The sequence below is a fragment of the Manis javanica genome, chromosome 13 (genome assembly GCF_040802235.1).
Source record: "Manis javanica isolate MJ-LG chromosome 13, MJ_LKY, whole genome shotgun sequence".
Classification (NCBI taxonomy): domain Eukaryota; kingdom Metazoa; phylum Chordata; class Mammalia; order Pholidota; family Manidae; genus Manis; species Manis javanica.
This window is the reverse complement of record NC_133168.1, coordinates 86,073,829-86,101,314: the sequence shown is the minus strand read 5'-3', so window position 1 is coordinate 86,101,314 and position 27,486 is coordinate 86,073,829. Positions and strand designations below refer to the sequence as shown.

General features: G+C 58.8%; 1 protein-coding gene and 1 long non-coding RNA gene across 2 annotated transcripts; one reads left to right on the top strand and one right to left on the bottom strand.

The window, feature by feature from the left end:
* The first annotated feature begins 518 nt into the window (after positions 1-518).
* ZSWIM4 (zinc finger SWIM-type containing 4) lies at positions 519-16,545 on the top strand. Its single transcript, XM_017670703.3, has 14 exons — positions 519-912; positions 2,833-3,034; positions 4,710-5,066; positions 5,624-5,772; positions 5,852-6,002; positions 6,866-7,033; positions 7,604-7,960; positions 9,257-9,394; positions 9,695-9,949; positions 10,561-10,696; positions 11,344-11,498; positions 12,751-12,914; positions 14,070-14,151; positions 14,560-16,545. Exons 1-14 carry the CDS (start codon positions 760-762, stop codon positions 15,417-15,419), a joined length of 3,327 nt encoding a protein of 1,108 aa, XP_017526192.3. The 5' UTR covers positions 519-759; the 3' UTR covers positions 15,420-16,545.
* Positions 11,857-24,332, bottom strand: LOC118972460 (uncharacterized). The gene is made up of 3 exons (XR_005061471.2): positions 24,176-24,332; positions 12,808-12,948; positions 11,857-12,564 (listed from the first exon to the last, which is right to left on the bottom strand). It is a non-coding gene; the product is annotated as an uncharacterized lncRNA (long non-coding RNA).
* Positions 24,333-27,486: the final 3,154 nt, after the last annotated feature.

Below are 27,486 nucleotides of genomic sequence, written 5' to 3'. Positions count from 1 at the left end.
AATCCACCAAAGCATTAAAACTGCACCCGGAGCCCAGAGAGGCTGAAAGAGTTTCTCGTGTCACACAGCGCAGAAGGAGGAGGGGCTGGGCCGTCGCCCCGGGATCTCGCCGCTCAGTCTCACTTCCCGGCCGAGCCGTGTTGATTGTCCCCTGGCGGTGCCCGGAAGCGACCCTCAGTAAACAATGCCGTGCGTGGGCGCAGCCCCAGCTGCCCCGGGCGCGCCGTCCAGCCTGAGGGGGGTGGGGAGGAATGTTGTGAATGAACCCAGGACCCGCCCCGAAACTCCGCCTAAGGCCCAAGCCGCGGGGGGGGTCCTCTCACTGTGATTGGACTCCGACTCCCCGTGATTGACAGCGCCGCTCGCTGAGCTCTCTTATTGGGCTGTTCCGGACAGACAGGCAACACATAAGGCGAATGAGTAGCCTGAACCTGGAGAAGGGTCTGGAGGTGCAGCCAATGGTGGAGGAGAGCCTAGGAGGCCGAGGGGGGGGCCAATGGGGACGGGTGGCGGGGGCGGGACGACGGCGGAGGATAAAGCGGCGGCCGAGGCAGCTTCATTGTTGTGAAGAGTCTTAAAGGGGCCGTATCACCCGGCCGGCCCGGTGTCGGGCGGGGGTGGGTGCGGCTGGGGTCCGCAGGCGGCTGAGCGCGAAGGAAGGACTGGAAGGCGGGCAGGGGGCGCGGGAGCCGGCAAAGCAGAGCGGGCATCGGACCGACCCCCCCCAACCAGGCCCCGCCCCGGCCCCGGCCCGGCTGGATGGACCCCCCCGCGGCCAAGCGGAGCCGGGACTGCCCCGCGGGCCCGGAGGAACGCGACGCCGGGGCCGGGGCCGTGCGCGGCCGGGGCCGGCCCGAGGCGCTGCTGGACCTCAGCGCCAAGCGAGTGGCCGAGAGCTGGGCCTTCGAGCAGGTGACTGCGGGGGGGAGGGGGAGGAACGCTACTAACTCCTTACCCAACCTGCCTTCTCCTCCCGTGTCCAAACTCCAGCCTCCGGACCTGCCTTAGAGGAGACACCCCCGGAGACCCCCTCCAGGATTCTTAACGCTACCCCCAAACACCTCTTCATCTTCCCGTTTCACTCCAAATCCTGTGACCCACCCCCATCCTCTCTCCGCCATCCCTGTTCTCCAGCCTCCAGACCCACGGATGCCCTCAGCGCCCCTGATCCCAACTCAGGAACGCTTCCTTCTTCCCCTCCTGCCCCTTGGTCCTCTCACAACACTGAGGACCCTCTTTTCCCACCTCATCCCCCAATTAGGACACCCCATTCAATCCTTACTCTTGTCTCCAGCTCCTCCAAGCCCTTCCTGCTTCGGGCACCCCAGATCTCAGCCCCTAGAGACTCCAGTTCTCTGTCCTACACACCCAGTAGAGGACTTCCCCAATTCTACAGAATCCAGCTTCAAAACGTCCCTCTGTTTCCCCCTGTCTCCAGAACCCACCTATCCCATGGGGAACCCCTCTCCTCCTCCAGAACCTTCCCTCAGGTATTTCTGGGGCCACCTCCCACCTCGAGATGGCTGTAGGGATTACTCCAGTGTAAGGGTCCCCCCAGCCATTACCCCCAATGTTCACCTTCCTCTCCATCCCACCCCAGCCATCCCCCTCCTTCCAGAGGTTGGTAGCAAGGGCGGGGCCTGGGTCTTGGTACCTGGACAGGTGCATCTGGAACCCCATCTCTGTAACTTCCAGGGGTTCTTCCAAGGCCGGGCAGTTGGAAGTCCCCCTGCCCAGCTTCACTCGGGGCCCCTGAGGAGCTGGAGATGGGGCCCGGATCTGACCGAGCCTTCTGCAGCCCCTACAGCCTCTGTTTTCTCTCTGGCTTTGGGGGTTATTCTTTGCTCCCTGGCCTCCCTGCAGTTAGGAAGTCTGCTGGGACTGATGGGTCTGGGCCAAGTGTGGATGGGGCAGGCTCTGATTCATGGCCTGGAAAATCCCTCCTTAGTCATCTGTCAACTGCCCCCGAGGCCTGGGCTTGTCACTGACCCTCCCACTTCCCCTCAAAACCCAGTATTGGGGGCTCTGGAAGGTCACTGACCCTTCACTGTGCATGAGACACCCAGAATAATCCTAAAATTATCTCCAGGGCTCCCGTGCCCCTGCCCTGGCCAGGCCTTGTGCTGGGAAAGCTCTTACCCCACGGAAGCTCAAGAAATCCTCTGCAACTCTTTGGGAGTTGTTGCTCTCCTTCCCATTTTGAGGAAACTGGAGCACAGAGAGGTTGAGAAACTTGTTTAAGGTCACCCAGCCAGTAAGTACAAGTCCAGATTGGAACATAGGCTGAACCAGATCAGTTCACGGCCTAGAGCCCACAGTGGTGGCCAGGACACCCCTCCCTTCTTAGGGGCCCTTGGAAGGTAGTAAACAGAGCCTGGCATGGAATTCAAACCTCATCAGGTATGAGACCCTCAACAGTTGTATTGCCCAGGCTGCAAAATGGGGGGACAGTTGAAGCATTGAGCATGTAGGCTGAGACTATGAAGGCCTGCTCACTATTCTTCTTGTCACTTTTGTCTTCCTCCTGCTGCCTCAGAGCCAGGGAGGCGGGACTACCTTACATCAGGAGCCGGGGACCTGAAATCCGGGGGGGAAGTGTAAGAAAGTTCTAGAACATTAACTGGGCCAGATGTTACTATAAGCACTTTACATATACTAATGAATATTTCATCCTCAAGATGCCCAGGAGACCGGTGCTATTAACATCTCGTCTCACACTTGAGGAAACTCAAGCTCAGAGAGGCAGAGTAACTCATCCAAGGTCATACTGCTTTGTAAATGACAGAGCCAGGATTCAAATGGGGGTTTCTAACCCATCGGCCTTTCCCACAGGTCGAGGAGCGGTTCTCCCGAGTGCCAGAGCCGGTCCAGAAGCGCATCGTGTTCTGGTCGTTTCCACGCAGTGAGCGGGAGATATGTATGTACTCGTCGCTGGGCTACCAGCCCCCAGAGGGCGAGCACGATGCCCAAGTGCCCTTCACCCGAGGGCTGCACCTCCTGCAGAGTGGGGCTGTGGACCGCGTGCTGCAAGTGGGTGAGTGTTTCCCCACCCCTGTCAGGGAGGTGGCCAGGAGGCCCAAAGCAGGCCTGGAGGAGGGGTGTGTTAGAGGGGAGCCTGGGCCAGGGGGAAGGGAGGTTCTAGACCTCCAGCTTTGCTGCCCAGGGAGGGTTGTATAAGGTATTGTGAGCTAAAGATCAGAGCTCTGCCTAGACCTCAGGCAGCAGGCTTAAGGAGTGGGGAGGGGAAGGATGGTGAACCAGAAAGTGGGGGAGGGGAGGCAGGCAGCAGGGCCCAGCTATGGTGCGAGGATTGGATCCCAGGTGGAGGCCACTGTGGGGATTAGACAGGGTGATGGACTGCCCTAGACCTCAGGCTTTGGGCCCAATGGGGTTGGGCACAGGGCTCAGAAGGGTCAGAGGTTGAGCCAGAAGACAGGTGAGCCCTGGAACGCTACACCTGCCATGGGGGCAGGTCACGTCTCCCAGCTGGACCTAAAGGTGAAAGGTGGCCCTAGAGTCCTAGAGCTCAGACAGCTCAGCTGGTTGGGGAAAGAGATGGCAGCACAGGAGGAGGGCAGGTCCGAGGCAGCATGGAGGAGCAGTTGTAAGCCAGAAGGGAGGGGAGGTTCAGACCTCAGGCAGAGGGACCCAGTGATGCTTTGGGGCCAAGGATGAGAGCCAGAAGTAAGAATGAGCCTAAACCTCAGGCAGTAGGGCTCTAGAGAGAGTTGAAGACAAAGATTTAGAGCCATAGGTGAGAGGTAGTCTTATACCTCAGGCAGAGAGACTCAGGTAAAGGTTGGGCTCAGAGGTTTATGGATGGCCTCAGACCTAAGATTTAAGGTCTGATTTTAGAATCAAATGTGAGGGGTGGTCTTAGACCTAAGGCAGTGGGGTCTAGGTGAGGGTAGGGAGCAGAGGTTTCAATCTAGAGGTGAAAGATGATTCTAGACCTCAGGCAGCAGTGCTTGGAAGGGGTTCAAGTAGAAACTGAGCCAGAAAGCAGGGGAGCCCTGGAATGCCACACCTCCCATGGGGGCAGGTCACATCTCCCTGCTGGAGGCAGGGGCTTGGCCAGTATGACCCTCCCTGAACCCTGTCTGCCTGGGGGCCCCCTTGCCTGGACATGGCCCAGCAGGCCACAGGCTCGGCCACCTCTACCGGTATGAGGAAGCCGCCGCTGTCTCCTGCATGACGCAGCCAGGGCTGGCTGGGGCCTGAGCTACCCAACCAGTCCGATGAGCCTGGCATCTGGGCTCCCCAGGGGCCAGGGAGGGGCAGGGGGTGATAGGATGGCCTGGCCCCTGCCTGCCACATCAGCCCCTTGTCTCCAAGTGTCTCAGGCCTTTGGCATCTTCCCAGGAAGTTACAAGGCTGCTGGGGCCGTATCCATGGTAACCCACGGGCTGAGAACACCATTAACATCATCACTAAAACAATATTATTCAGAATTAAAATATGAGCAGGCGTTGATTTAGGGCTTTCTGTATGCGAACAGTGCCCTAAGCACTTGCCAAGCATTAATCCTCGTTTAATCCCTATTCCAAACAGACGAGGAAGATGGTGGTATTCATTCCCATTTAAAAGATGAGGAAACAGGCACAGAGGAGTTTAGTGACTTGTGCTAGGTTTCTGGCTGGGATTTGCACCTGCGTCTTGCCATGCATCTCTTGGGTGACACAGTGGCAATGGTTTGGCTCTGGTCTTAGGATTCCACCTGAGCGGAAACATCCAGGAATCGGGGGGCCCTGGAGAGCCTGGGCACGTCTACCACGTCTCCATCAGCTTTGACCGCTGCAAGATCACATCGGTGAGCTGTGGCTGTGATAACCGCGACCTCTTCTACTGCGCCCACGTGGTGGCCCTGTCGTTGTACCGCATTCGGCACGCCCGCCAGGTGGAGCTGCGGCTGCCCATCTCTGAGACGCTGTCCCAGATGAACCGGGACCAGCTGCAGAAGTTCGTGCAATATCTCATCAGCGCCCACCACACTGAAGTGCTGCCCACCGCCCAGCGCCTGGCCGATGAGATCCTCCTGCTGGGCTCTGAGATCAACCTGGTGAATGGTGAGGGCACCCAGGTTATGATGGGGGTAGTGAGGGCCCCGGTGTTGGGGACTTTTGCTGTGGAGTGCTCCGGTCCCTTTGATCGGTGAGTGGGTATGGGCAGTGCCCTTGTGTGCGGTCAAGGTCACACACCTCTGAGTGCAACAGATTCTGGATTTGATGTGGCCCTGGACAGATGAATGCTCAGAAATCATTCAACAGGGATATCCAGCCCCCTGGTGGGGGGTGTCCCAAGAACACAGGAACAGGTCTGGGTTTGGATGGGTTCATGGGTGATGTTTCACATGGGATAGATGGATGAATGGATGGATACATAAGTGGATGAATGAACTAGTGATGTTTTGGGTGAGATGGATGGATGGGTGAACAGGTGGACAGGTGGACAGACCTATGGATGAGTGGGTGAACGGATGGGCGAACCGACGGATAGGTGGTTTTTCAGGTAGGATGGATGGAACTTTTGGGACAGGTTGGGCAATTGGAGGACTGGGTGATAACAGGCAGGTGGCTTGTTCCCCCAGCCCCAGCCTCAGCTTGCTCTCCCTCCTTCCCTGCAGGCGCCCCAGACCCCACAGCCGGTGCAGGCATTGAGGACGCTAACTGCTGGCACCTGGACGAGGAGCAGATCCAGGAGCAGGTGAAACAGCTGCTCTCCAACGGCGGCTACTACGGCGCCAGCCAGCAGCTACGCTCCATGTTCTGCAAGGTGTGTGCAGGCTCAGAGGGCAGGGGTCTAAAGGCCCTGACGCCAGCACTCCTTCCTCACCGCCCCATCCCTGGCACAGGTGCGCGAGATGCTGCGGATGCGGGACTCCAACGGGGCGCGCATGCTGATCCTCATGACTGAGCAGTTCCTGCAGGACCCACGCCTGGTTCTGTGGCGGCAGCAGGGCGCAGGCATGACAGACAAGTGCCGGCAGCTGTGGGATGAGCTGGGTAAGGGCTGGGCCCTGGAGCACGTAGGCAGTGGGGCCGAGGCTCCCATGGGGGGTCTGGCTTCTGGCTCTTGCCACCCCCAACCCAACATTAGGGTCTGGCCCCTGAATCCTTTGTCCATTCATCAGCACCTTCAGCGTCCAAGACACTGTGCTGAACACTGGAGCTAGAGCAAGAAACGAGAGATTAAACACCTGCCCTCACAGAACTGACACCTGATAGGGGAGACAGACCAGAAAACACCACATACCCATTCGACCAGGAGTTCACATCTTCTTTTCCATAAGGGCTGGATAGTCAGTAGTTTCAGCTTTGAGACCATTTGCTCTATGTTATGACTTCTCAGTTTTGCCCGTTGTAGTAGTAAAGCTCCCGCAGACCCACGTCACTGAGCAGGCACTGCAGCATTCCCGCAAAACTTTACTTGCAAACACTATTCATTTGAACTTCATATCATGTTCACAGGTCACAAAATACTATTTCCCACCCACCAGTTTAAAATGTCAAAATAAATCTGAGCTCACGGGCTGTTCAAAAACAGGTGGTGGGTTTGATTTCCTCCACTGGCAGTAGTTTACTGACCCCTGTGGTAGATCATGATAAATGTGATAGGGGGAAAAAAAAACAGTGGGAAGAGCCTGATGACCGGGGTTCAAATCCTGCCTTGTGACGTCCAAGCTGTGTGACCTTGAGCAACTGATCTTACCTCTCTATTCTGTGAAGGGACTAGCAGTTTCAGAGGCTGGAGATGAGAGTTAAGCACAGAGCAGTGCCCAGCATACAGTAGCCGCTTCTTAAGTGTGTGCTGCTATGATTGGCATGCATGTGACCCCCCCCATGCCCATGTTCACTGTCCTCTCCAGGGGCCCTGTGGGTGTGCGTCGTCCTCAGCCCCCACTGCAAACTGGAGGAGCGGGCAAGCTGGCTCCAGCTGCTTGGCAAGTGGGACAAACTGGACGTGTGCCCCCTGGAAGAAGGCGACTACTCTTTTGATGAGCCCAGCTTACAGTCAACCTCAGCCCTCAGCCCAGGTAGGAGAGGGGTCCCCAAAACCATCACCACTGCCTGTGGCCCAGCCTCCCCATCATGGCGCTTGGGGGAAGGCAGGGGGAGCCCTAGCCCGTGCCTGTCCTCGCCAGGAAGGGGGGTGCCCAGGGCAGGGGAGTGGGCAGCTAAAGGGACAGTGAAGTGAAATACTCAAGACACCTGTAGTTCTGGGCTATTCGCCTGACCCAGGCTCCTCCTAGCCTTGGAGGCCAGGGTTGGAGAAACTGAGATGCTGAGAAGAGACAGGTAAAAAGAGGCAGAGATGGAGAGAGAGAGAAAGAGAATAGAGTTTGGGGAGAGGACGGACAGACAGATAAGAGTTATTTAACTTCAGTCGTCCGTCCATATGAGGGACTATAACAGCTCCCCTGACAAACACATGCATTATACACACATACACACCTCTGAAGGGCTTCTGTCAGGATTTGATGAGATGACACTGCCCCATCACTGCACCCTGAGTTTAGCCCCAAGTTCACATTCAGTGCAGGGAGCTGACCACAGCCCAACTGTCAGGGCCTCCCTCACCAGGCCGCACTGCACCCCTCATACAGGCTCCGAGGAGGAGGAGGAGGAAGAGGAAGTGGCTGCCGGTTCCCGCCACACTGTGTTCGGCCGCGCCCTGCAGGCTGGGTCTCTGCACTGGAGCGATACTCACCTGCAGAAGATCCTGGCCAGTGACTCTGATGGCCCCAGCATCACAAGCAACATGAGCAGTGACAAACCAACCTTCGACTTCCAGGGACACCCAGTCTGGCTGGGCGAGCCCTTTCCCACTGCCTGTGCCCGTGTGGATACCCTACGTGCCCACGGATACCCCCGCCAGGCCCTGCGGCTGGCAGGTGCCATAGTCAACACACTCCGGCTACAGCGGCGACATCAGCTTGAGATCTACAAGCAGCAGAAAAAAGGTGGGCACCAGTATTATCGTCATGTCCTGGGGGTTGTGGCAACCCAGAGGGTCTATGGGTACCGCTCTGTGCCCCACGAGGAAAACTGAACCACTCTAAGGTGTCTTGAGCAGAAAGGGGAACGAGGGCTCGGAATCCCACTGGAAGGGCTGCAGAATTAAATATAAGGCTGCTTAGGTTTAAGAACTTGAACTTCAGATGCACAAAGATAGCAACAAACTGCTGACAGTGAGCTCAGCAGCCTACAGCCCCCGGAGGGGGCAGTCCCCAAGAGGACACCCAGAACCTGCTGGCACAGCATCATGTCTGTACCCTTTGGAGAGCCATACACCTGCTCATGGCTGCTGCAAGAGAATAATGGTCTTATCCTTTCCTACCTTCCACACCTCACACAAAGGAGTCTGGGAAATGTTTCTAAGCTTCCAGCCCCTGCAGTGCAGGGGTGGGTACCAGCCACATGACTTTCGGGAAAGGAACGTGGATTCAGTGTGACTAGATCTTCCGATTTTTCAAGACAGGCCAGAAATCTGGATTATTTGATATGGAATTTCTGATTTTTAATCATGGGCAACAAATTCAAATTTGTGTTAGTTAAAAAACACACTGTGTGGGCCAAAAAAAGGGCATGTTTTTGGACTAGATACAGGGAGCAGGAGGGAGGCCTAGAGTTGGGTTGATGGGTTATCAGGAAATTAAAAACAGGGTGTAATGGGGAAATAAGAGCTCTGCGACTCAGGCAGAGTCCTGACCTCCTGACCCAGCTTAAATGAATAGGGAAAGCCCCCTAGAGGAGGTGAGTGCTACACTAAGATCTTAATGTCGTATTGGAGTTTCCCAGGAAAAAGGGAGGAACAGTGTTACAGGAAGAAGGAACAGCATGGGTAGGAACCCAGAGGCAAGAGAGAGCACAGCTGTGGAAGGAGACTGGGGGAGGTGCTTCCAGACAGGGCAGGTGGTGACCATGGGGCCCACAAAGCTGGTCCATGGGGTCCCTGAAAGCTGGTCGAGCTTGAGAAAGGTGGGAGGAATTAAGGATTATGAGGATGACAGTGACACTGGTTGGATGTTTCAGAAAGTGCCCAGGTTGATTTCTGTGTCCTGCCAGGCTCAGGTCTGGCTGTGAGACAGGAAGCAAGGGCTGCTACACAGCTCAAGAGACAGAGAAGGTGGCCGCAGCAGGCTGGGCAGGTGGCGGGTGGTCCCTGGGAGATCCGGCCACAGGTGCAGGGAGGAGAAGCCCCCTGCCCCCAAGCTTGGGGGAGGAGGCGAGCATTGAACCCCTCATATTCCCTGCAGAGCTGCTGCAGAAAGGCTATACCTATATCACCAACAAGGAAGGATGGGTGGGCCACCCCCTGGACCCCATTGGCTGCCTCTGCAGGGCGCTCCTGGAGGCCTGTCGCGTGGAGGAGGAAACGCTCGCCCTTTACCCAGGTACCCACATTAGGGACCCCTGGTAGAAGTGGGGATTTCCCTGCCCCGTCTCCCAGGACCCTGACCTGGGAGCATAGTGAGGCCATGCCCCTATCCCTGTCTGCACCCTTGACCTGGCCACGCCCCCTGGCCCGTGCCAGGAGCCAGCAGACCCAGCTTCTCCTGGAAGTGAGGTCACCATAGGCCTGTCTGCTGGTAGAGGTGGGCCACACCCGCTGGTCTCCCCCAGATGCCACCCTCCCGTCCTCATGCTTGAGCTCTAGGTCCACCTCCAGCATCCCTGATGCCCATCTTCCACAGACTCAGGCCCTGAGAAGCGGAAGGTGGCCTACCAGCATGTGCCTGTGTCCGGGAACCCTGGGGAGTCCTACTTGGCGCTGGCACTGGAGGTGGCACTGCTGGGTCTGGGGCAGCAGCGGGCCCTGCCCGAAGGGCTGTATGCCCAGGACAAGGTGGTGCGCAACGAGGAGCAGCTGCTGGCGCTGCTGGAGGAGGTGGAGCTTGATGAGCGGCTGGTACAGGTGCTGCGCAAGCAGGCGGGGCAGCTGCTGGAAGGTGAGGCCCCGTCCCCACGCCCGCCTGTTTCCAAAGGTGGGGTCCTTTCCCTGTCCCCCTGTGGCTTGGTTGCCACTGGATCAGGAGGCCCGCCCCTCGCCCCGCTTGTTGGTCCTTACCGTCGGGCTCCTACTCCGGCATCTCCGGAAAGGTGAGCTCTAGCTCTAGGCCCCGCCCCCTGGCAGGTGCTGGCCGCGGGTAATTGCCGTGGTGAGGCCCTGCCCCCTTCACATTGGAGCTGATGAGCTGAATCGCTGGTGCGCAGCTGGACTCCTGGCTCTGCGCAACGTCCTACCACTTGAGGCCCTACCCCCTCAAGCGGGCGTGGGGCTCGCTTGGCCCTCCCCTCTGCCCTCCCGCCGCCCCTGGGCAGAGGCAGCACCGCGCCACCCGGAGCGAGTCCTGCCTCCTAGGGTCTCCTCTTATCCGGATTTTCTAGCACTTTTCTGTCCCAGTCCTGCGCCCTCACCCCCAGGACTAATCAAGACCCTGGCCCTAGCCACTCAATCCTGGGGTCGGCTGTCCCCTACGCGGATCCTGGTGCTGCGGAGACCCGGGGAGGGGCGGAAGTGAGCCCTCACCTGGGGGCTGAGCTCAGGCTGCCTGTGCAGGAGGTCCCTTCAGCGGCTTTGGAGAGGTGCTGTTCCGGGAGAGCGTGCCCATGCACACCTGTGCCCGCTACCTGTTCACTACGCTGCTGCCCCATGATCCTGACCTGGCCTACCGCCTCGCGCTGCGGGCCATGAGGTGAGGACAGGGGGCTGGGCAGGATTGGAGGGTGGGAGGTGACCTCCGAGCCCTTCCTCTCACCTGAACTCACAGCTTCGGTAATTCAGCCCTCACACGCTGGCATTTCAGGGTGCCTTGTGCTTTTGATTATTAAATGGAAACGTGTAATACCACTTTGAATTTGACAGATACCCACATGGCACAAAATTCAATCCTTTTCTAGGCAGTTTTGTCCCAAACCGACTCAAGCCTCTCTGGAAGTACACAGGTTACCAATTTCTTATCTGTCCTGCCAGAGTTGAGATTTCTGCAAACCTGTAATCTGGTGATTGAAAGTCAGTCTTCCTTTTATACCCAAGGTACATCCTTTGCCTATTGTTTGCATCTTGTTTTCACTGAACCTTGCATCTTAAAGGCTTGATTCTCTCATATAGCACGTGAACCACAGGAAGGATGCACCGTAAAGAACCTATTTGAGACTGATAGACATTTATGCCATTTCCAAAAAAACACGTTGCAGTAAATAACCCCAGCTTTTCAGCTTTGCAAACTCACAGCATTGCTGGCCCGAGAGGGGAGACTCTGGCCAAGGCAGGAGGCCTCCCGGAGCGGATGGGGTCTCCGGCCTTGCCTCACTGTGGGCTCGTTTCTCCCTGTCCTCGCAGGCTGCCTGTACTGGAGACAGAGTTTCCTGCTGGGGAACCTCACCCCAACCTGCTAAACTCCATCGTGAGCAACCACTTCCCCCGCTGGTTCATCCTTGGCCACCTGGAGACACGCCAGTGCGAGCTGGCCTCTGCCATGCTGACAGCTGCCAAGGGTGAGGATGGCGGTGGCCCCCCAACCCCCTGTCCCTCCTCTGCCTCCTTTCCCTCATTCCTCCTCCCTTCTTTCTATCCTTTTACCCAATTCCAGTTTCCCTTGACCACTATCTATATGTACCAGGCCCTGTCCCAGGTGCTGAGGAAGCCACAGCAAACAAAACTGTCCCAAATCCCATGTACTGTGTTCTGACATTCCAGTAGGGGCTCATGTAGTAAGTGAGCAGGCAGTAAGTGCTGCAGAAGGAACAAGGCAGGTTGACATTTAAGCCAAGAAGTGAAGGTGAGTCACGGCAGAGCAGTGCCAGTATCTCATACCTTAGCTCAGGCCACCATAATGAAATACCACAGACTGGGTGGCTTAAACAACAAATATTTATTTTCTCACAGTTCTAGAGGCTGGAAGCCCAAGATCAGGTGCTCACATGGTCCATTACTGGTGAGGAACTCTCTTCCTGGCCTGCAGATGGCCACCTTCTTGCTGTGTCCTCACATGGAGGGAGGCTGGTCTCTCTTAGAAGGACACTAATCCCATCATGGGGACCCCACCCTCATGACCTCACCTGAACCTGATTGCCTCCCAAAGGCTCACCTCCAAATACCATCACACTGTGGGTCAGGGCTTCAACATACCAATTTTGGGAGGGCACAGTTGATTCCAGAGCATCTGGGAAGACATTCCAGGCAGAGGGAACAGCCAGTGCAAAGGCTCTGAGGCTGGACTGTGCCTAGTGTGTTTGAGGACCACAGCAGGCCCATGTGGCTGGAGTTGAGGGACAGATTATGGAATCTGGGCAAATGATGATAATAGTAATAAAAGCCCACACGTGTGTATAGCTCTGGCCTTGTTAAAGCCTTTACAAATACGGGCTCACCATGGCCCTGTGAGGTGGGTACCTTTGCGTTAGTACCCATTGTACAGATGGGGCAGCCACAGAGAGGGAGGTGGAGTAACTTGATGAGGGTTGCACAGCTGGCTAGTGGCAGGGCGGGGACTTGAACAAATCCTGGCATTCTGCGTCCAGAATTGATGCCCTTGATGATTAGGGATCCTCAGGTGGCTTTCTGCTGGGGAGAGGAGAGAAGAAGAGAGTATCAAGAGTGGTCTGGATCCTCACAGGACCATAGCCAGGGGCATCTCCACCCATGCGGGCTCACACGTGTGCACCTTGGTGAAGGACCCTATGTGGACAGGTCAGGCTGCGGCAGGAGCTTGGGCAGGTATGCCAATGGTGTCCTCCCTCCCTTCAGGAGACCCCAAGTGGCTGCACACAGTACTGGGCTCCATCCAGCAGAATATCCACTCACCTGCCCTGCTTTTCAAGCTGGCACAGGATGCCTGCAAAACGGCCACTCCGGCCAGCGCTCCACCAGACACCACGCTGTTGGGCATCGCGCTGGAGCTGGGCCTGCAGGTGAGGGCAGCGGGGAGGACCGGCAGGAGGACGCCTGCGGAGGGCAGGGCCTGAGCAGGGGGACTGCCTCTGAGGGCGGGGCCTGAGTGTGAGTGGCACCTCTGGAGACGGGCCTGTATGTTACGGTGACGTTGCTGAGGAGGCAATTAAGGAGCTTTCTTGGGGGCGGAGCCTGTAGGGATACCTGGCCTGAGGGTGGGGGTCACTGGAGGGGCAGGGCTTTGGGAGGGTCCTAAAGGGTCAGGAGCCACCTCTGGGGCTAGCCCCAGGGTCTGGGCCAGGGTTGTTCCGCAAGAGCCAGTCGGAAGCCCCGTGGGTTCACCTGGTAGGTGAGGAGTCACCTGCAAGGTGTGGGGCCTGGCCGGGGGGCCCTGAGTCAATTAGCAGATACCGGTCCCACGGGAGCGGGGCCTCAGAGGGCAGCCAGAGGAAGAAAAAGACAATAAGGAACAGTTTGGGGCAGGCTTGCAGGGTCGGGCAGGAGCTTCCCAGGTAGCGTTGACAAGCAAAGGGCCCACCGGTGGCAAAATTGGCCGCCGACAGCCTCCTCGGGGTGGGGGGTGGGCATGATGGGGGTGCTTCCTCAGAGGTGATCCTGCTCCTTAGGGAGCTTCCAGAAGGTAGGGTCCACCAGACAGGACCTGGGGGTGGTGCCTCCAGGGAGAAGCAAGCAAGGAAAGGCCTTAACAGGGTTGGGACTTGAAGAAGGTGAGGCTGTACTACAGGGCAGGTGCTTTGTTTGGGGCTGCAGGGGGGAATCTGACATGAAGCATGGACTTTTCCAGAGAGGACGGACAGCTTGGTTTGTTGTCGGGGTAGGATCCTGGGGCCTCAGAGTAACACCAAAGCAGTAACAGTAACGGCTGGTGTCAGCTGAGCACTTTGGAGCACTATATAAAGAGCTCTACTCACATAACTGTGTTCAGTCCTCACAACTACCACATGAGGTGCTGTTTTTATCTCCCATTTTACAAAAGAGGAAACTGCAGCCCAGAGAGAGGAGACCACTTGCCCAGACTGTGTGTATGTATGGCTTACTGATACAACCCTTGAGTTTCAAGCCTCCCTGGACCCCTCAGGATCCCAGACGCCCCTTCTATAGGCCCATGCAAAGTCTTGGGTAAACCCCCTTCTCTCCTGCCTCCTGTCCTGCAGGTGATGCGGATGACCTTGAATACCATGACCTGGCGGCGGAGGGAGATGGTGCGCTGGCTGGTCAGCTGTGCCACCGAGATCGGTGAGAGTCCCCAAGGAAAACTGCCACCCACCTCCGTGTGGAACTAGATGGGCATGAGAGAGAAATGGCCTTTTCCCTGGGTCCTACCCGCGCTCAGGGCTAGGCCGGGAGGGAATGTCGGGCAGGGGCACTGAGCTGGAAAAAGGCCTGGAGGCCGGCCAGTTAAAGTGACTTGGAGAAGGGACAAGGCCTCCAAAGCCTAGCCCCCCACACACAGTTCCCACCCAGTCCAGCTGCCCCCGCACCTTTGGAAAGGGAAAATGCATCTCTGCCCACCTTGGGCTGGGGACAGAGGAGGTGCGTCTTCAGCCCCAGCCTGTGGGGGTGGCGGTATCAGGGTAAACCTATGCACCCACGTACATGTACCTGCCCCTCTTCCTGACCAGTGTCACCCTGTCACCTACCCAGGCCCACAAGCCCTGATGAACGTCATGCAAAACTGGTATTCTTTATTCACACCGGTGGAGGCAGCCACCATCGTCGCCGTGACAGGCACCACTCATGCCACGCTGTTGCGGCTGCAGTTGGATGCGCCCCGGCGGGAGGAGCTCTGGGCCTGCGCCCGCACCCTGGCTTTGCAGTGCGCCATGAAAGACCCACAGAACTGTGCCTTGCCCGCCCTCACCCTGTGTGAAAAGAACCATGCGGCCTTCGAGGCTGCCTATCAGATTGTGTTGGACGCCGCGGCCAGCGGCCTAGGCCATGCCCACCTCTTCACTGTGGCCCGCTACATGGAGCACCGTGGCCTGCCGCTGCGGGCTTACAAGCTGGCGACACTGGCCCTGGCGCAGCTCAGCATCGCCTTCAACCAGGACAGCCACCCCGCTGTCAACGATGTGCTCTGGGCCTGCTCACTCAGCCACTCGCTGGGCCGGCACGAGCTCTCAGCCATCGTCCCCCTCATCATCCGCAGCATCCACTGTGCCCCCATGCTCTCCGACATCCTACGCCGCTGGACCCTCTCAGCACCCGGCCTGGGTCCCCTGGGGGCCCGCCGGGCTGCCAAGCCACTGGGCACAGACCGGGCACCGCTCTCTCAACTCCTAGATGCTACGGTGGCGGCCTACATCACCACCAGCCACTCCCGCCTCACACACATCAGCCCTCGGCACTATGGCGACTTCATCGAGTTCCTGGGCAAGGCCCGCGAGACCTTCCTACTGGCGTCTGATGGGCACCTCCAGTTTTCCCAGTTCTTAGAAAACCTCAAACAGACGTACAAGGGCAAAAAAAAGCTCATGCTCTTGGTGCGGGAGCGTTTTGGCTGAGGGGCGGTGGGCAGGCAGTGAGGGAAACACCCCTCCTATTGCCCCTGCCTCAGTGACACTCGCTTTCCACTGGGGGCCTCAACACTGGAGGCTCATATGGCATTTCAGTATTAAGTCAGGAAAGGGGCCCGGCTGGAGCTGGCTAGGTCATCGTGCTTGCTGTTCCCCCCAGACCCTGCTGGAGTGGGGTGGTGTCCTGCCATGTGCACGCCTAGAGTACGCGAGACCCAAGGATCAGAAGCCATACCACCACCCAGAAGCCTGAAAGGGGGTGTGTGCTCAGGCAGCTGGTATGACCCTGTCTTAGCACCCCAAAAGCAATAGGCAGGCTCTTCCTCCCCAAACTAGCAGGCGTGGCTTGGACTAGGTGTCAGGGGGCTGGGAAGTACGACTTGCCAGAAACCAGCTCTCAAAGTCAGTGTAACAGACCCTTCTGGCACCCTGCTCTGGGTGGCTTAGGGGGCTTGTATAGGGCATCTAAACCTCCTTTAGGACCCTCCCCTCACTGCCTCAGGGGCCCCATTCTGCAGGCCAGCACCCCCTCCAGGCTGCCCAGCTGGGACCAATGGCTCACTTCCACTGAAGGATTTGAAGAAAGAGGCCTCAGGCTTCAGCCACATACCTCATCCCCCCATCCCCAGCCAGCCAGGACTCCCATTCCTGTGGGTGCCAGGGTCCCAGGCAGGACCATGGCTTTGGGGGGGGTCATTGCTGTCCCTCCCCTTAACTGCTAGTCACTGGACATACAACTCAGGAACTGAGCCAGGCTTATGCTGTCCTCCAAACCCCGTGTCGGGAGAGGAGGGCCAGGGACCCCTGCCCCTGCTATAGAAAGGAAAGAGGCTGGCATCGTGGCATTTTCTGGCTCTGTCCCCCTTTTCTTCCTCTGTCTCCCTGCGCCACTTCTTCATCTTTCTCTCTCTCTCTCCATTCAGCCTGTCTTTCTATTTGTGTCCCTAAGTCCCAGCTGATGTATCTTTGGCCTCCCTTCCCCCTCTCACTTTGGCCCAGGGAGGAGGGAGGAGAGTGCCCCACCCCTAATCAGCCCCCTCTATCTTCTCTTGTAATTAAGGACAAAGATGTGTCATTTTGTAACTTTTTTCTATTTATTGAACCGTATATTGTATTTCCTTTTCCTTTTTTTTTTAAAGATTGAACATAGCTTTTTCTTTTGAGAGACAGGTGTGTTCCCTCCACAGAAAAAATCTCTGGCCTCTGCTGCTCTGAACACAGCTTCGACCAAGGGGTGGAATGGGAGCAACTGCTGGGTTCCTCCAGTCATAGTTTGAATAATAGCGGATCAGTCCACGGAGCTCACCATGAGTAAGCTCTGCACTGAGGGCTTTACACCTGTCACAACAGCCTTACGAGTTGGGAGGATTATCATTACTATTTTACACACAAGAAAAAGCAGACTGCAAAGTTTAAGGAAAGGACACCCATTTGGGGAAGCGACAGAGCTTGATTCAGCACCTTTGTGGGGCCGCTGGGAATGGCCACTAGGGGGTGCCCTGGCCACAGACACCCGCTATTAAGGGTACTTGGCTCCAAGTTTCTGAATACCGCCAGAGACCGTGTCAGGTGCTAGGTGAGGAAGACGCCCCCGCGCCGAAGGTGGGAACCCAGGTCTTGACTAGGCCTTGGTGGGTGGGCTCTGGCAGCGGCAGATGAGGGGGCGTGGCCACTGGGGCGTGGCCAGGGTTGTGTCTGGGGCCCTCGCTGAGGCGCCCACTCCCCAAATAGAGTGCAGAGTCTGGGGATCGGTGAGAAGGCCCTCGGTTGCTTTCCTTCCTGGCTTCCCGGGAAGCAGGATATCCCTTGGGACTTTACTGCCTTTGAGGACTGATGACGGTTGGACAGAGTGTCTGGGTCACTTGGGGCCGGGCAGCCGAGAACAGAGGCTTCCGGGGAGGCGGAGCCGCTAACTAAAGGGCGCAGGGACAACTGTGGGCGGTGCTTCGGTGGCGCTGGGCTTAGCGATGGGCTCGTGGCACCACTCTCCTCTTGAGGGAACCAACTGGAGACGGATCCACCTCTTGACCCGCCTCTCGCATTCCCGCAGGTATGAGGGCGGACCCAAGCTGGCCGCCATGCTTCTTAGCGCCGCCTGGAGGCCTGGGTGGTTAGAGAGACTTGGGGCACCCCTTTCTGTGTCCCTCAGGTCTCAGTCATCCATAAACGACCTATCGGGCCCCGGGATTTCCCTTATATCATAAGCACTCCATAAGCCCAAGTTCCCCACTCCATTCGCCCAGCATTCTCAGATACCCAGCACCCCAAATCTTCCCCCAGGCCTGTGTTATCTCTTACGTCTCACTCATGCCCAAATGTCACTAGCTCAAGACCCTCAGGTCCCAGTTATCTCTAAACGTCCAGCGTTTTCGTCAGGGTTACTCCCAACCCTAGGACATCCCCCAAGTTCACCTTTCCATGCCCAGGCACCTTCTCCCATGTGACTAAATTGCTGTTTTCCTCAGACCAGGTGGGGCGGAATGGGGATCCTTTGACGTCAGGAGCTCAGGGTGCCAGAACAGTAAATTCAAACCAACTCTCCCCACCCAAAAGGCCAGAACCCAGGGATGGGAGGTGGGAATGAATCACAAACCACCAGACCTTCAGGAATGAGGCAGGGGCAGTTTTTATTTAATTAGACAACAGGTTTAACACACAGCAGCGGCTCTACCCTGAACTTCTGTCTGTCCTGACACCAGAGGGGAAGGGACGCGCTGGGCCAGCCCTGGAGGGCTTCACCCTGCTCCCCAGTTCCACCCCAAAAAGAGCCCCATCCCAGATGATAGTGGACAGAGTTTCAACTTTTCCATGCCCTGGGAGAAGTGCTTGTGTTCTTTCTGGGCCCACACAGACCTCATTCCCCCCACCATGTGCTGGGAGGGTGTGACAGCTCCTGTCCCCAAGTTAGGAAGCTACAGGGTTCAGGGAGAAGGGGCCAGGCACATGCAGGTCAGGACAGCCTGGTTCCGGAAGCCCGGAGTTGGCACTTAACGGTCTGGGGGCCCAAGGCAGCTTCCTCTTGGGTAACTAGCTGCTGGGAAGGTGCATGCCTGGCCCTCACCCCCACCAGACTTGGGAGAGGAGGGGCCAAGCTTCCAGGATGGGCGGGTCATCCAGGTGGGGACACGGCTGTCTTTCCTTTTTCCATGGAAAGGCCACCCCCCTCCTACCTGTTCTCCCTGGGATCGCAGCCCAGCTATAGGCAGGACTGGGGGGGTGTCCCCAACTACAGAGCTGGAAGGCGGGACCTACAGCAAACAGCTGGGTCTACCCACCCCATCCCAGGCACCATCCCTCCCCAGTGCCTCCTCCAGACACAGGCCTGGGTCTGGGTCCTCGTCTCTTGCCCCTAGGCATCAGCTCACCCAAGGGAGGCAGGGGCCACAGGCTTCAAGGGGGCTCGACTCCTGTTCCTGCTGAACTGAGCCAGTGTGCACAAATCAACTGTGTTTCAGCTCAGTAGGCACGGGAGGCAGAGCCCAGGGAGGCCTGGGCAATGGAACAGTCAGGGAGAGAGGCGGCAGGGCTGGAGGAGGCAGGGGCGCAGGGGGCGGAACTTAGCCACTGTGAACACGACTTAGTGTGGACTCTGCTCACAAGCAGCTAAGCCCTGCTCCCCAGGCCAGACACCAGTGGCCGGGGCCTCTCTGCTGCCCCATCCCTATCCCCAGGCTGTGTCCTTGGCAGTGGCGGTGGCAGCCCCAGAGGCAGGGCTCAGGGTCGGTTGGAAATCCCTGGCAATGTGATTTGTGACAGGCAGCAAATCCCATCCCCAGGAACCCCAGCCGGCCATGGCACAGGGGTGGGGGGACGCCGGGTGGGGTCAGTGGCTGGCACCTGGGGGAGACAGAGAGAGAGCAAAGGAGATCATGAGGTTTGAGGACATCTGACTGCAGGTCCCCACCTGCTGCCACCCTCTGAGACCTTACAGGGACGCCCTCTCCCCTATGCAGCAGCAGCAGCTAAGGGAGAGCTGGGCCACCAGCTAGACGCCCCCTGCCCCAGTCATGCCCTCAATCCTAGGCCTGGAGAAGTAGAGGTGCCTGGACGAGGCTGCAGGAACGCCCAGATCCAGGTCTCCTGTTTTCCTGGCCACCCCCCCAGCCCTGGGCAGGCTAAATGGGGCCATGAAGAGAGGAAGCCAAAAGGGTGGCGGGCAGGCGGCTGAGGAAGTGAGCTCACCCCAGCTGGCGCCACTTCCTAGAAGCCTGAAGGGCAGGAGGAAACCACCAGGGCCTCCCCCCTGCCATGGCCCCGTCTCCTCGGCAGCCAGGCCTCACCCGCACCCCACCAAAGCGGATGCTGGCAGTGGGCACCCAGCTTTCCCCACCACCCTGGGGCACACACACCCAGGACACCGGACCCAGGCTGGAGGGGTAATTTCCCAAATGCCTTCCAAGCCTCAGTTTCCCCATCTGTAAAATAGAGTCAAGGGCCTCTACCTCACAGCACAGTGAGGTGGCTTCTTGGAGAGACTTTTAGTTCAAGAGCTCAGCATGGGTCTCAGTGCAAAATAAAGACTTGGAGCACCTGGTTTGCAAATTAAGAATTTCAAGGCATTGGCAGCTGAGCATGAACGAAGCTCCTAGTCCTTCTGAGGCAGGGAAGACTCAGAACTGCACAGGTCACACCCATGAGGCCGGCTGGCCCTGTGTTCAGTAAGCGAAGGTCTTGCTTATGTTAAGAGCCCTGGGGCTAGGAGACCCCAACTCCTCAGCCAGTTCAGCAGGATGTGAACCCCAGCTCTGGTACTTCCTAGCTGGGTGACTCTGACAAGTCACTCAACCTCTCTGGGCCTCCATTTCCCCATCTGCAAAGCAGGGATAATGTCATGGTAAGGATCCCGTGAGTGATACAGGTAATTAGGATGGGGCTACACTGTCATTAGCCAGGCAGAAACAGGAAAGAAGGTGGAAATGAGAACTCCACACACTGGTCGGCCTCCAGTGCCAGATCTGGTGTCATCCTCCTTCAGGAGACAGGTGGAGAGAGATGTCCTGCTCTGTCTGCCACCCCTCATGTACACACACACATACACCAACAACCCGCTGACCCACTGGGTCCTAGCCCAGTCTGGTCCCCTCAGGGTCTGGGGGAACCAACTGAGAACAGACGGAGCCCCGCAGGGTGGCCAGCCTCCCTGGGCCGCCTCCGGAAGTGAGACAGCACATTCGTGTCCCAGGGACAAGAACGGGAAGGGCGGCCATTTGGCCAGGCCTGTTTCCTGTGGGGTTTCCCCTGCACAGAGCCCGGGCCTGGGCCAAAGCCACTCCCCATCCCACAGGCACAAAAGGCCTGGGTCCCCAGTGGAGGGGGCACTGCCACACAGGTGCCCAGGAGCTGGGCCCCAGGTGCCTCTCAGGCTCATGGGAGATGATGTCTAGGGAAGGCCAAGGTCCTGGAAGCTGGAGGCATTGGAGGAAGGTGGGTCCCTGGGCCAGAGGGTGCAAAGCGGGCCCCAGGCCACAGCGATGTATGCATGTATGCCGGAGTATACTCTCCAGACAGGGCGTGTAGGCCCAAGACGCACACAGGCAGGCACACTGCCATTCCCCCAACCCCATGCTCCAAGAATGAATCAGGGGCAGCTTCTGCCGGGGGCGCCACCACCACCGCCCCCAAGCCTGGTCCCCAAATACTTTCCACCCTCTCAGAGCAGCTGGGATCGGAAAATACCAAGGGCTTCAGGCCCCGCCCTGCCCGCCACTGCCTCCCGCCCTCCCAAGCCTGTCACTAACGCTTTGCCTAATGGGCCCAGACTCTCCACAGAGGCTCCCTGGGCCGGGCCCCAAGCCAGCCGCCAACCTGGGCTGCCCAGCCGAATGCCGCCTGTCCAACAGCCCCCCACCCTTTACCCCAGCCCTAGTGCAGCCACCATAACAACTGTCCCAACAGGCCACCCTCAGAGGCTGGCACCCAGTGGAGGCCGGCAAGACACTGGCAAGTGGGTGGGCCCTGCTGCCCACCAGGGCTGGTGGGGGAGGGCAGTCCCAGGGAGGGGTGAGTGAGGTCTGAATCACTTGTTATAAATAGGGGAACCATGCAAGTCACATCCCAGCCCCCACTGCACCCGGCCACACCACACCATGCTCCTGCCTTCAACTTTAATCTCCCTCAGACCAGTTTCAGAATTCTCAGGGGCCCCAGAACATCCCTCCGTGAGCCCTTAACTGGGGGTACACGTCACCTCACGATGTCTACCCTGCTCTAACCTTAGATAGGTCCATGTCCAGGCCCCAGCCTGCCTTGTCAGGGTCACTGGCCTCAAAGGCAGTTACTGTCTTCCAGGCCCTGGCCTCCTCCCTCAGCACCCCAACAATTCCCAGGCCTGATGATCGGGGTGCCTGGGCTCCCCAAGGCTTTCTCGGAATGCAGGGGACCACAGTCCTGGAAGGTGACACCAGACCCAGGCCAGCGGGAAGCCAAGGGGCTTAGTGTCTCAGAAATCAGTTCCCTGGCTCCTCAGTACCCAGGCCCCCCATGCCAGACCACCCAGGCCTGCTCTGCCCAGAGCCACTGCTCAGTGACCACACCCAGGGTGGCGCCAGCTCCAGCACCCTGGGGCAAGGCGTCGCTGAAGCATGACTCAGCCGTGCCCAGCATGGCGGTGTCCTTCTCTGCCCAAGGATTCCCACATGCCAACGCCCACTACCCTCCCCGCACGTCCTTCCCAGCTGACCAGCCTTCCCAGACACACCTCCATGTCCAACCAGGACACCCATGGCAGGAGGGAAGGTAGCCACGGTGCCCCAACAGTGATCTGAAGGCAAGGCTCTCACATGGGGAGGGGAAGGGCATACTTGTCTCCACTCATTTTCCCAACGCTCCCCATTCACAGATGGAGAAACTGAGGCCAAAAGGGATTCAGGAACAAGTCTGAGGTCATGGAGGAAGTCTCAGGAAAATCCAGGCCTGACTCTGACATGAAGTGCATCCCAAATTGGAAAGGGCTCACCGGTCAGCTATAGAGGGGCAGGAAGGCGTTTTCTTAAGACCGCCCAGGGCTCCTGGTGGCATCTGTCAGTGCAAACGGTCACCTACACCCATCTTCCCAAGAAGGGCACACTTTGAAAACTGCCTGAAGGTATATCCAAGTGCCCCTAGGTCCAAGGCGAGTAGGTCACCCCGTGTCCCCTTGTGGCTAGTTACCCTCTGACTGCAGATGGGATGGGTGCCCCACAGCTGTGGCCTGCACAGAGCATCTGGCCTCCACTTTGAATAGGAAGGTGGTTGTACAGGGCGGGGGTCTCTGGGGAGACCCCTGGAGCACCTGCCTTTGCTGTTTTTCTCCAGCGGGGAAGGGTCTGAGGAGACTCAGAGGCCAAGCCAGCACAAACAGGCCTGACCCCCTGGACACGCCCTGTCACGCATATACTCCTCGTGCCAGCCCTGGGCCAGGCCGGCAGCTATTTTAGGGCCCCCTCTAGGCCCAGGGACAAGACCTGCCAGTTGGGGTCTTGAGTAAACTCCCAGAGGACATCCTGCAAGGGCAGAGGGTAATGGGCCCCCTTATGGGTGCTAAGACTGAGCTGGCACCAGGTCCCAGGGCCCATGCCTTCCCAGGACAGCAGCATGTGAACACATGCACCCGGGCTGGCCCGGGCAGGGTGTGTGGGCGAGCGGACAGGGTGTGTCCCACATCACCTCGCCTCTAAGCCTGGGCACCTGTCGGGTACTGCCCTCCAGCTCAGGCTGGCATGGGCAGGGCTGCCAGAGGATGCCCCTCATGCCAGGGGTCCCACAGCTCCCCCTCCACCTCCCCCTCCTACACCACCCATTGTGAGAGGGCAACTGGCTGCCACTGGGGCAGGTGACAGGGGGCCAAGGCCCTGGGGCAGGCTGCTGGGTCTGGGCCTGGCTGGGCTACATAGGAAAGTCAGAATAGGGCCGGGGACTCTGGGGGCAGTCAAATCCAGTTCTGGGGTCAGAGGTCAGTATGGGGCCAGGATGGAGGGGCCGGGTGCAGTCCGGGCCTTTTCAGCCTCCTCCTCCAGCTCAAGGGCACAGGGCACCCTGAGCTGCATGGGGCTGGGGAATCAGCCCTGGAGGAATCTCCCCAACTTGGCCCCTTCCTATGCAACCATGAACGAGCCTTTCTCTCCTGGGCCAGGAGGATCCAGGAGGGAGGAAAGGGTTCCCCGATCTCCCCCAAACCAGGGCTACACTGCTGGGCCCCTAGCGGGCGTGCTCATTGGAAGGCCTTACCGACCCTCACAGGCTGACAAGTCAAGAATTTGAACTACAGCTCCTCGCCGCCACCCGCACACTCTGGGACACCCCCACCCACTCCTCCAGCCCCATCCCCACAAACGCCCAGACAGGTACCCCCAGGGGCCAGGGCATTGCGCGGCCATCCCCCCTACCCCGAGCCTGAAACATGCCCTCCCACCGTGCCGCCACCTTCCGGCCCACCTTGACCTGCCCCAGGCGCGTTGGGACCCGCCCTCCCCACCACCAATCTCCTGGGTGCCCCGTGGGGGGAGTGGCCGGGGCTCCTGGGGAGGGGGGCAAAGCCTGGGCGGTCCTCCCCTACCTCCTTAGGGGGCGCCCCGGGACTCCGCCGCCGCCAGAGGAACGGTCCCCGCTGCCGCCCACCCCCCGGCCCCAGAGGCGGCGGGGCGTGCCCTCCCTCGCAAAGGGCCAGGGGACCCGCCGGCCGCACCCCCACTCCTCCCACGAGTCCGGCGCGGAAAAGTTGCCGCCGCCGCGGCGCCGCCGTCCCTCCCGGTTCCTCCCAGACTCACCCGCGGGGGAGAGGAACCGGCCCTCGCGGCTCCGGCCGCCGCCCCGGCCCCGCCGGGCCTGCGGAGACGCGGGCGGGCGGGCGCAGGGCCCAGCCAGCCCGGGAAGCCGCCGGCCGCGCTCCAGCGCACTCACTGGCCGGCCCGCCGCGGGGCCGGACCGCTTTTAAAACCTCCCGGTCTCCTCCCCTCCCGGGCCGGGCAGGGGGCGGGGCGGGGCGGGCGCCCGGAGTCGGTCCGCCCCCACTCTCTCTGTGCTGTCCCCCAACTCGGTCCCGTCCGCAGCTCAGCCCCAACTTCGCCCTCCCTGTCCCGACTCTGCCTGGGCCCTAAATCCAGCCCAGCTGCCCCGCAGGATCCTGGACTGGGAGAGCAGCCCTAGATTTTAAGTGAACTCTGTCCCACCCCGAGGAAGACGGGAGCAGGGGTCCTAATCCCCATGGCACCCCCGGGTCCCTCTTGGCCTAAGTCCTGCCCCTGAGCGGAGGAGAAGCCCAGTAAGCCCTGAGCAGGGAGAAAGGAGCTGGGGCGCGGTGGGGACGGGACACAGGTGCCAGACCCAGGACACAGTGCCGCTGTGGACCGCTCCTGGGAGGGCACGCGCCTGGGTATTCTGGGACACTGCCTAGCACCAGTCCCCACAACCTCCACTTCCACAGTGCCTTCCTCAGCTCCAGGAAGTCCCTTCTATTATTCCACACAACTCTCTACTGCTTCCATGGAGGACTCTGCCCCCAGTCCAGGTGGTCCCTGGGTCTAGGTACCCTCCTCCATCGGGCTTCTTGGCAATCCCACCCCCCACCCACCCGGGGCCTCTGGGAAACTCCCTTGCTCCGGAGTATCCTTGGGAGAGAGGCCTTCCCTGATTCACTCCCTCCTCCGCTTCGTGCGTTTCTGCCCCACGTCGTCCTCCACCGACCTCCCCTCCACCTGGAGAAACACCGAGGCATTGTTCCCCAGGACTGGGCCCTGCCCTGGGGCCTGGCCCCATGCCCAAGTTGGGGGCCAGGAACAAAACTCAGCAAAGGAGGGGCAGCGTGCCCTCTGCCGCCAAGCCAGCCTCTTGGGGCATGCCCAGCTACCACTCTGCCCTCTTCAAGATGGGACAGGGGCTGATGTGCCCAGGCCACCACCACAACTGTCATGTGCCTGGGGCTCATCGTGCCACAGTGGGGTTCTGGAACCGGAGAACCCTTCCCACATGTGTGTGTGTCGCCCTTGCTTTGAGGACAGTTGTTCAACACCCACCCCAACATTTGGTCTGGGCTCAGATTCTTCACCACCACCTTTCAGGTAGTAAGAGTAAAACCAGGGGTAGGGATGGCAGGTCCAGGCCGGGGTCTGGAAGGGCTGGTTGGACACCTCTGGGTCGCTTCACACCCCAGAATTCTTCCAGAATTCCTCCCTCATCTCCTCAGTTCAGCTCAGCTGACTTCCATTTTGGTTCTTGGTGGGATTGGGGAGAGGGGGCGGAAGCCACACCTAGTTACCATCCCGTGGGGCCCAGCCCTGGGGGTTCCTGGGTTTTTCTTCTCTGTGGGGCCCAAGGGGCAGGCTGGCCTAGGATGCAGGATCTGGCAGGTTGGGGCAGGAGGGGGCAGAGCCGCCTGCCCATGGGGCCCCAGGGGAGGATTTGGGGTGGCACAGAATTCCCCAACTCAGGGTGGGGCCTAGAGGGGGTAGGGCACTTGCCATATGGCCTCCTGAGCAGTTACATACAGGGGAAAGGAGTTCCTGGTGTCTGGGGTCTCCCTGCAGAGACAGACACACATGCTTGTCAACCCAGAAGTAGAAAGTGATCATATGATAACAGGGCATCCATGCTGCCCCTCCAGAGTGCTCCCTTCACACCCCAGAATAAGTCCTCCCATCCAGGACCACCTTCTCCCAGCATTAATCTGGCATATATTTGAGGGAAATGCGTTCATACTGGCCTCTGCGGATACCTGTGCCAAGGCCCCTGGCACCTCCAAGCCATTCCCCTGCACATGGTTCGGACCACCCCACCTCGCTCAGTATCCTTCAGCCCTTCTTCTGGATCTCCTGACATTTGCCCCCACACACCCTGTTCCTCAGCTGGCCGATTTGCCCAGGGACAGCAGCCAACAAGGATCAGAGCTCTCCAAACTGGGCAACGGATCCTTTGTCACGATGGGGAGAGGTGGAGAGACACGGGTCAGGGTGAGGCCGGGTCAAGTGGTCAAGTGATACAGGGCATACATACGCACCCCCATTTGTTCATTCTGCAAACATTCATTGACTGCCTACTGTGTGCCACGCTGTTCTGGGCACTGGGACACAGTAGAGAACAAGCCAGAAAACAATTCCTGCCCTCATGAGGCCAACAAATAGGGGAAGTACACCCAATAAACAAATAAATAGGTCTAAACATATGCAGTGTGTTGGGTGGTATGATAAACTAGGGAAAGTAAAGGAGACAAAGGAGATGAAGGATAAGGGGGTGAGGGCCAAGTCAGGAAAGGCTGCCCGGAGGAGGAGATGGCATTTGAACAGATTTGCAGGTGAAGGAGTGAGAAGCCATGGAGACATTAGAAAGAAAATTTCCAGGTAGAGGGAACAGCTAGTGCAAGGGCCCTGAGGCAGGAATGTTCCTAGGGTACTTGAGAAATTCAGGGAACCCAGTGTGATGGAAGCTGGAAGGGAGCAAGCAGAGAGGAAGAAGAACTGAGTTAAAAATCCTTGCTCCCCAACTTTCTAGCTGGGTGTCTTTGGCCAAGTGATCATACTTCTCTGAGCCTCAGTTTCTTTATCTGTAAAATAGGCCTGAGAATGTTCAGTTTGCTCTGCGTTGAGATGTGCCATGTCCTGGCCCAGGGTCTGGGGCAAGGACGCAGTTAGATATGTGTGTATACAAAGGTACACAGGTGTGCAGGCCTGGAATGGGAGGGATGACCTGGGGACCCTGACAGGCCAAGTACCCCCCACCCCGGTAGGTCACCCTGGCTCACACGCGGCTGCCTGCCGGGCCCCATGGCAACGCGGCATACAGAGACATCAAACAGGCCCTGCGGAGGAAGTCTCACGTCACTGTGGTCAGGGTGGCTCCTCCCAGCCCAACCCCCGGCTGGCGGCTGTGCTCTTCCTTGCCAGTCTGGGCCCCTGCTTCCCATCACCCAGGCGACAGGCTGTGTTATGGACTGAGCAGGGATCCCACCACCTAACCCCCTCACCAGGATGCCAGCCACTCCCATCTGCGGAAGAACTTCACATGGTGGCTCCAGTTCACTGCTACTAACTCCTGGATTGAAGTGCCCCAGACTGGTGTGAGAGCACCAGGAAAGCCCTGGCCTACC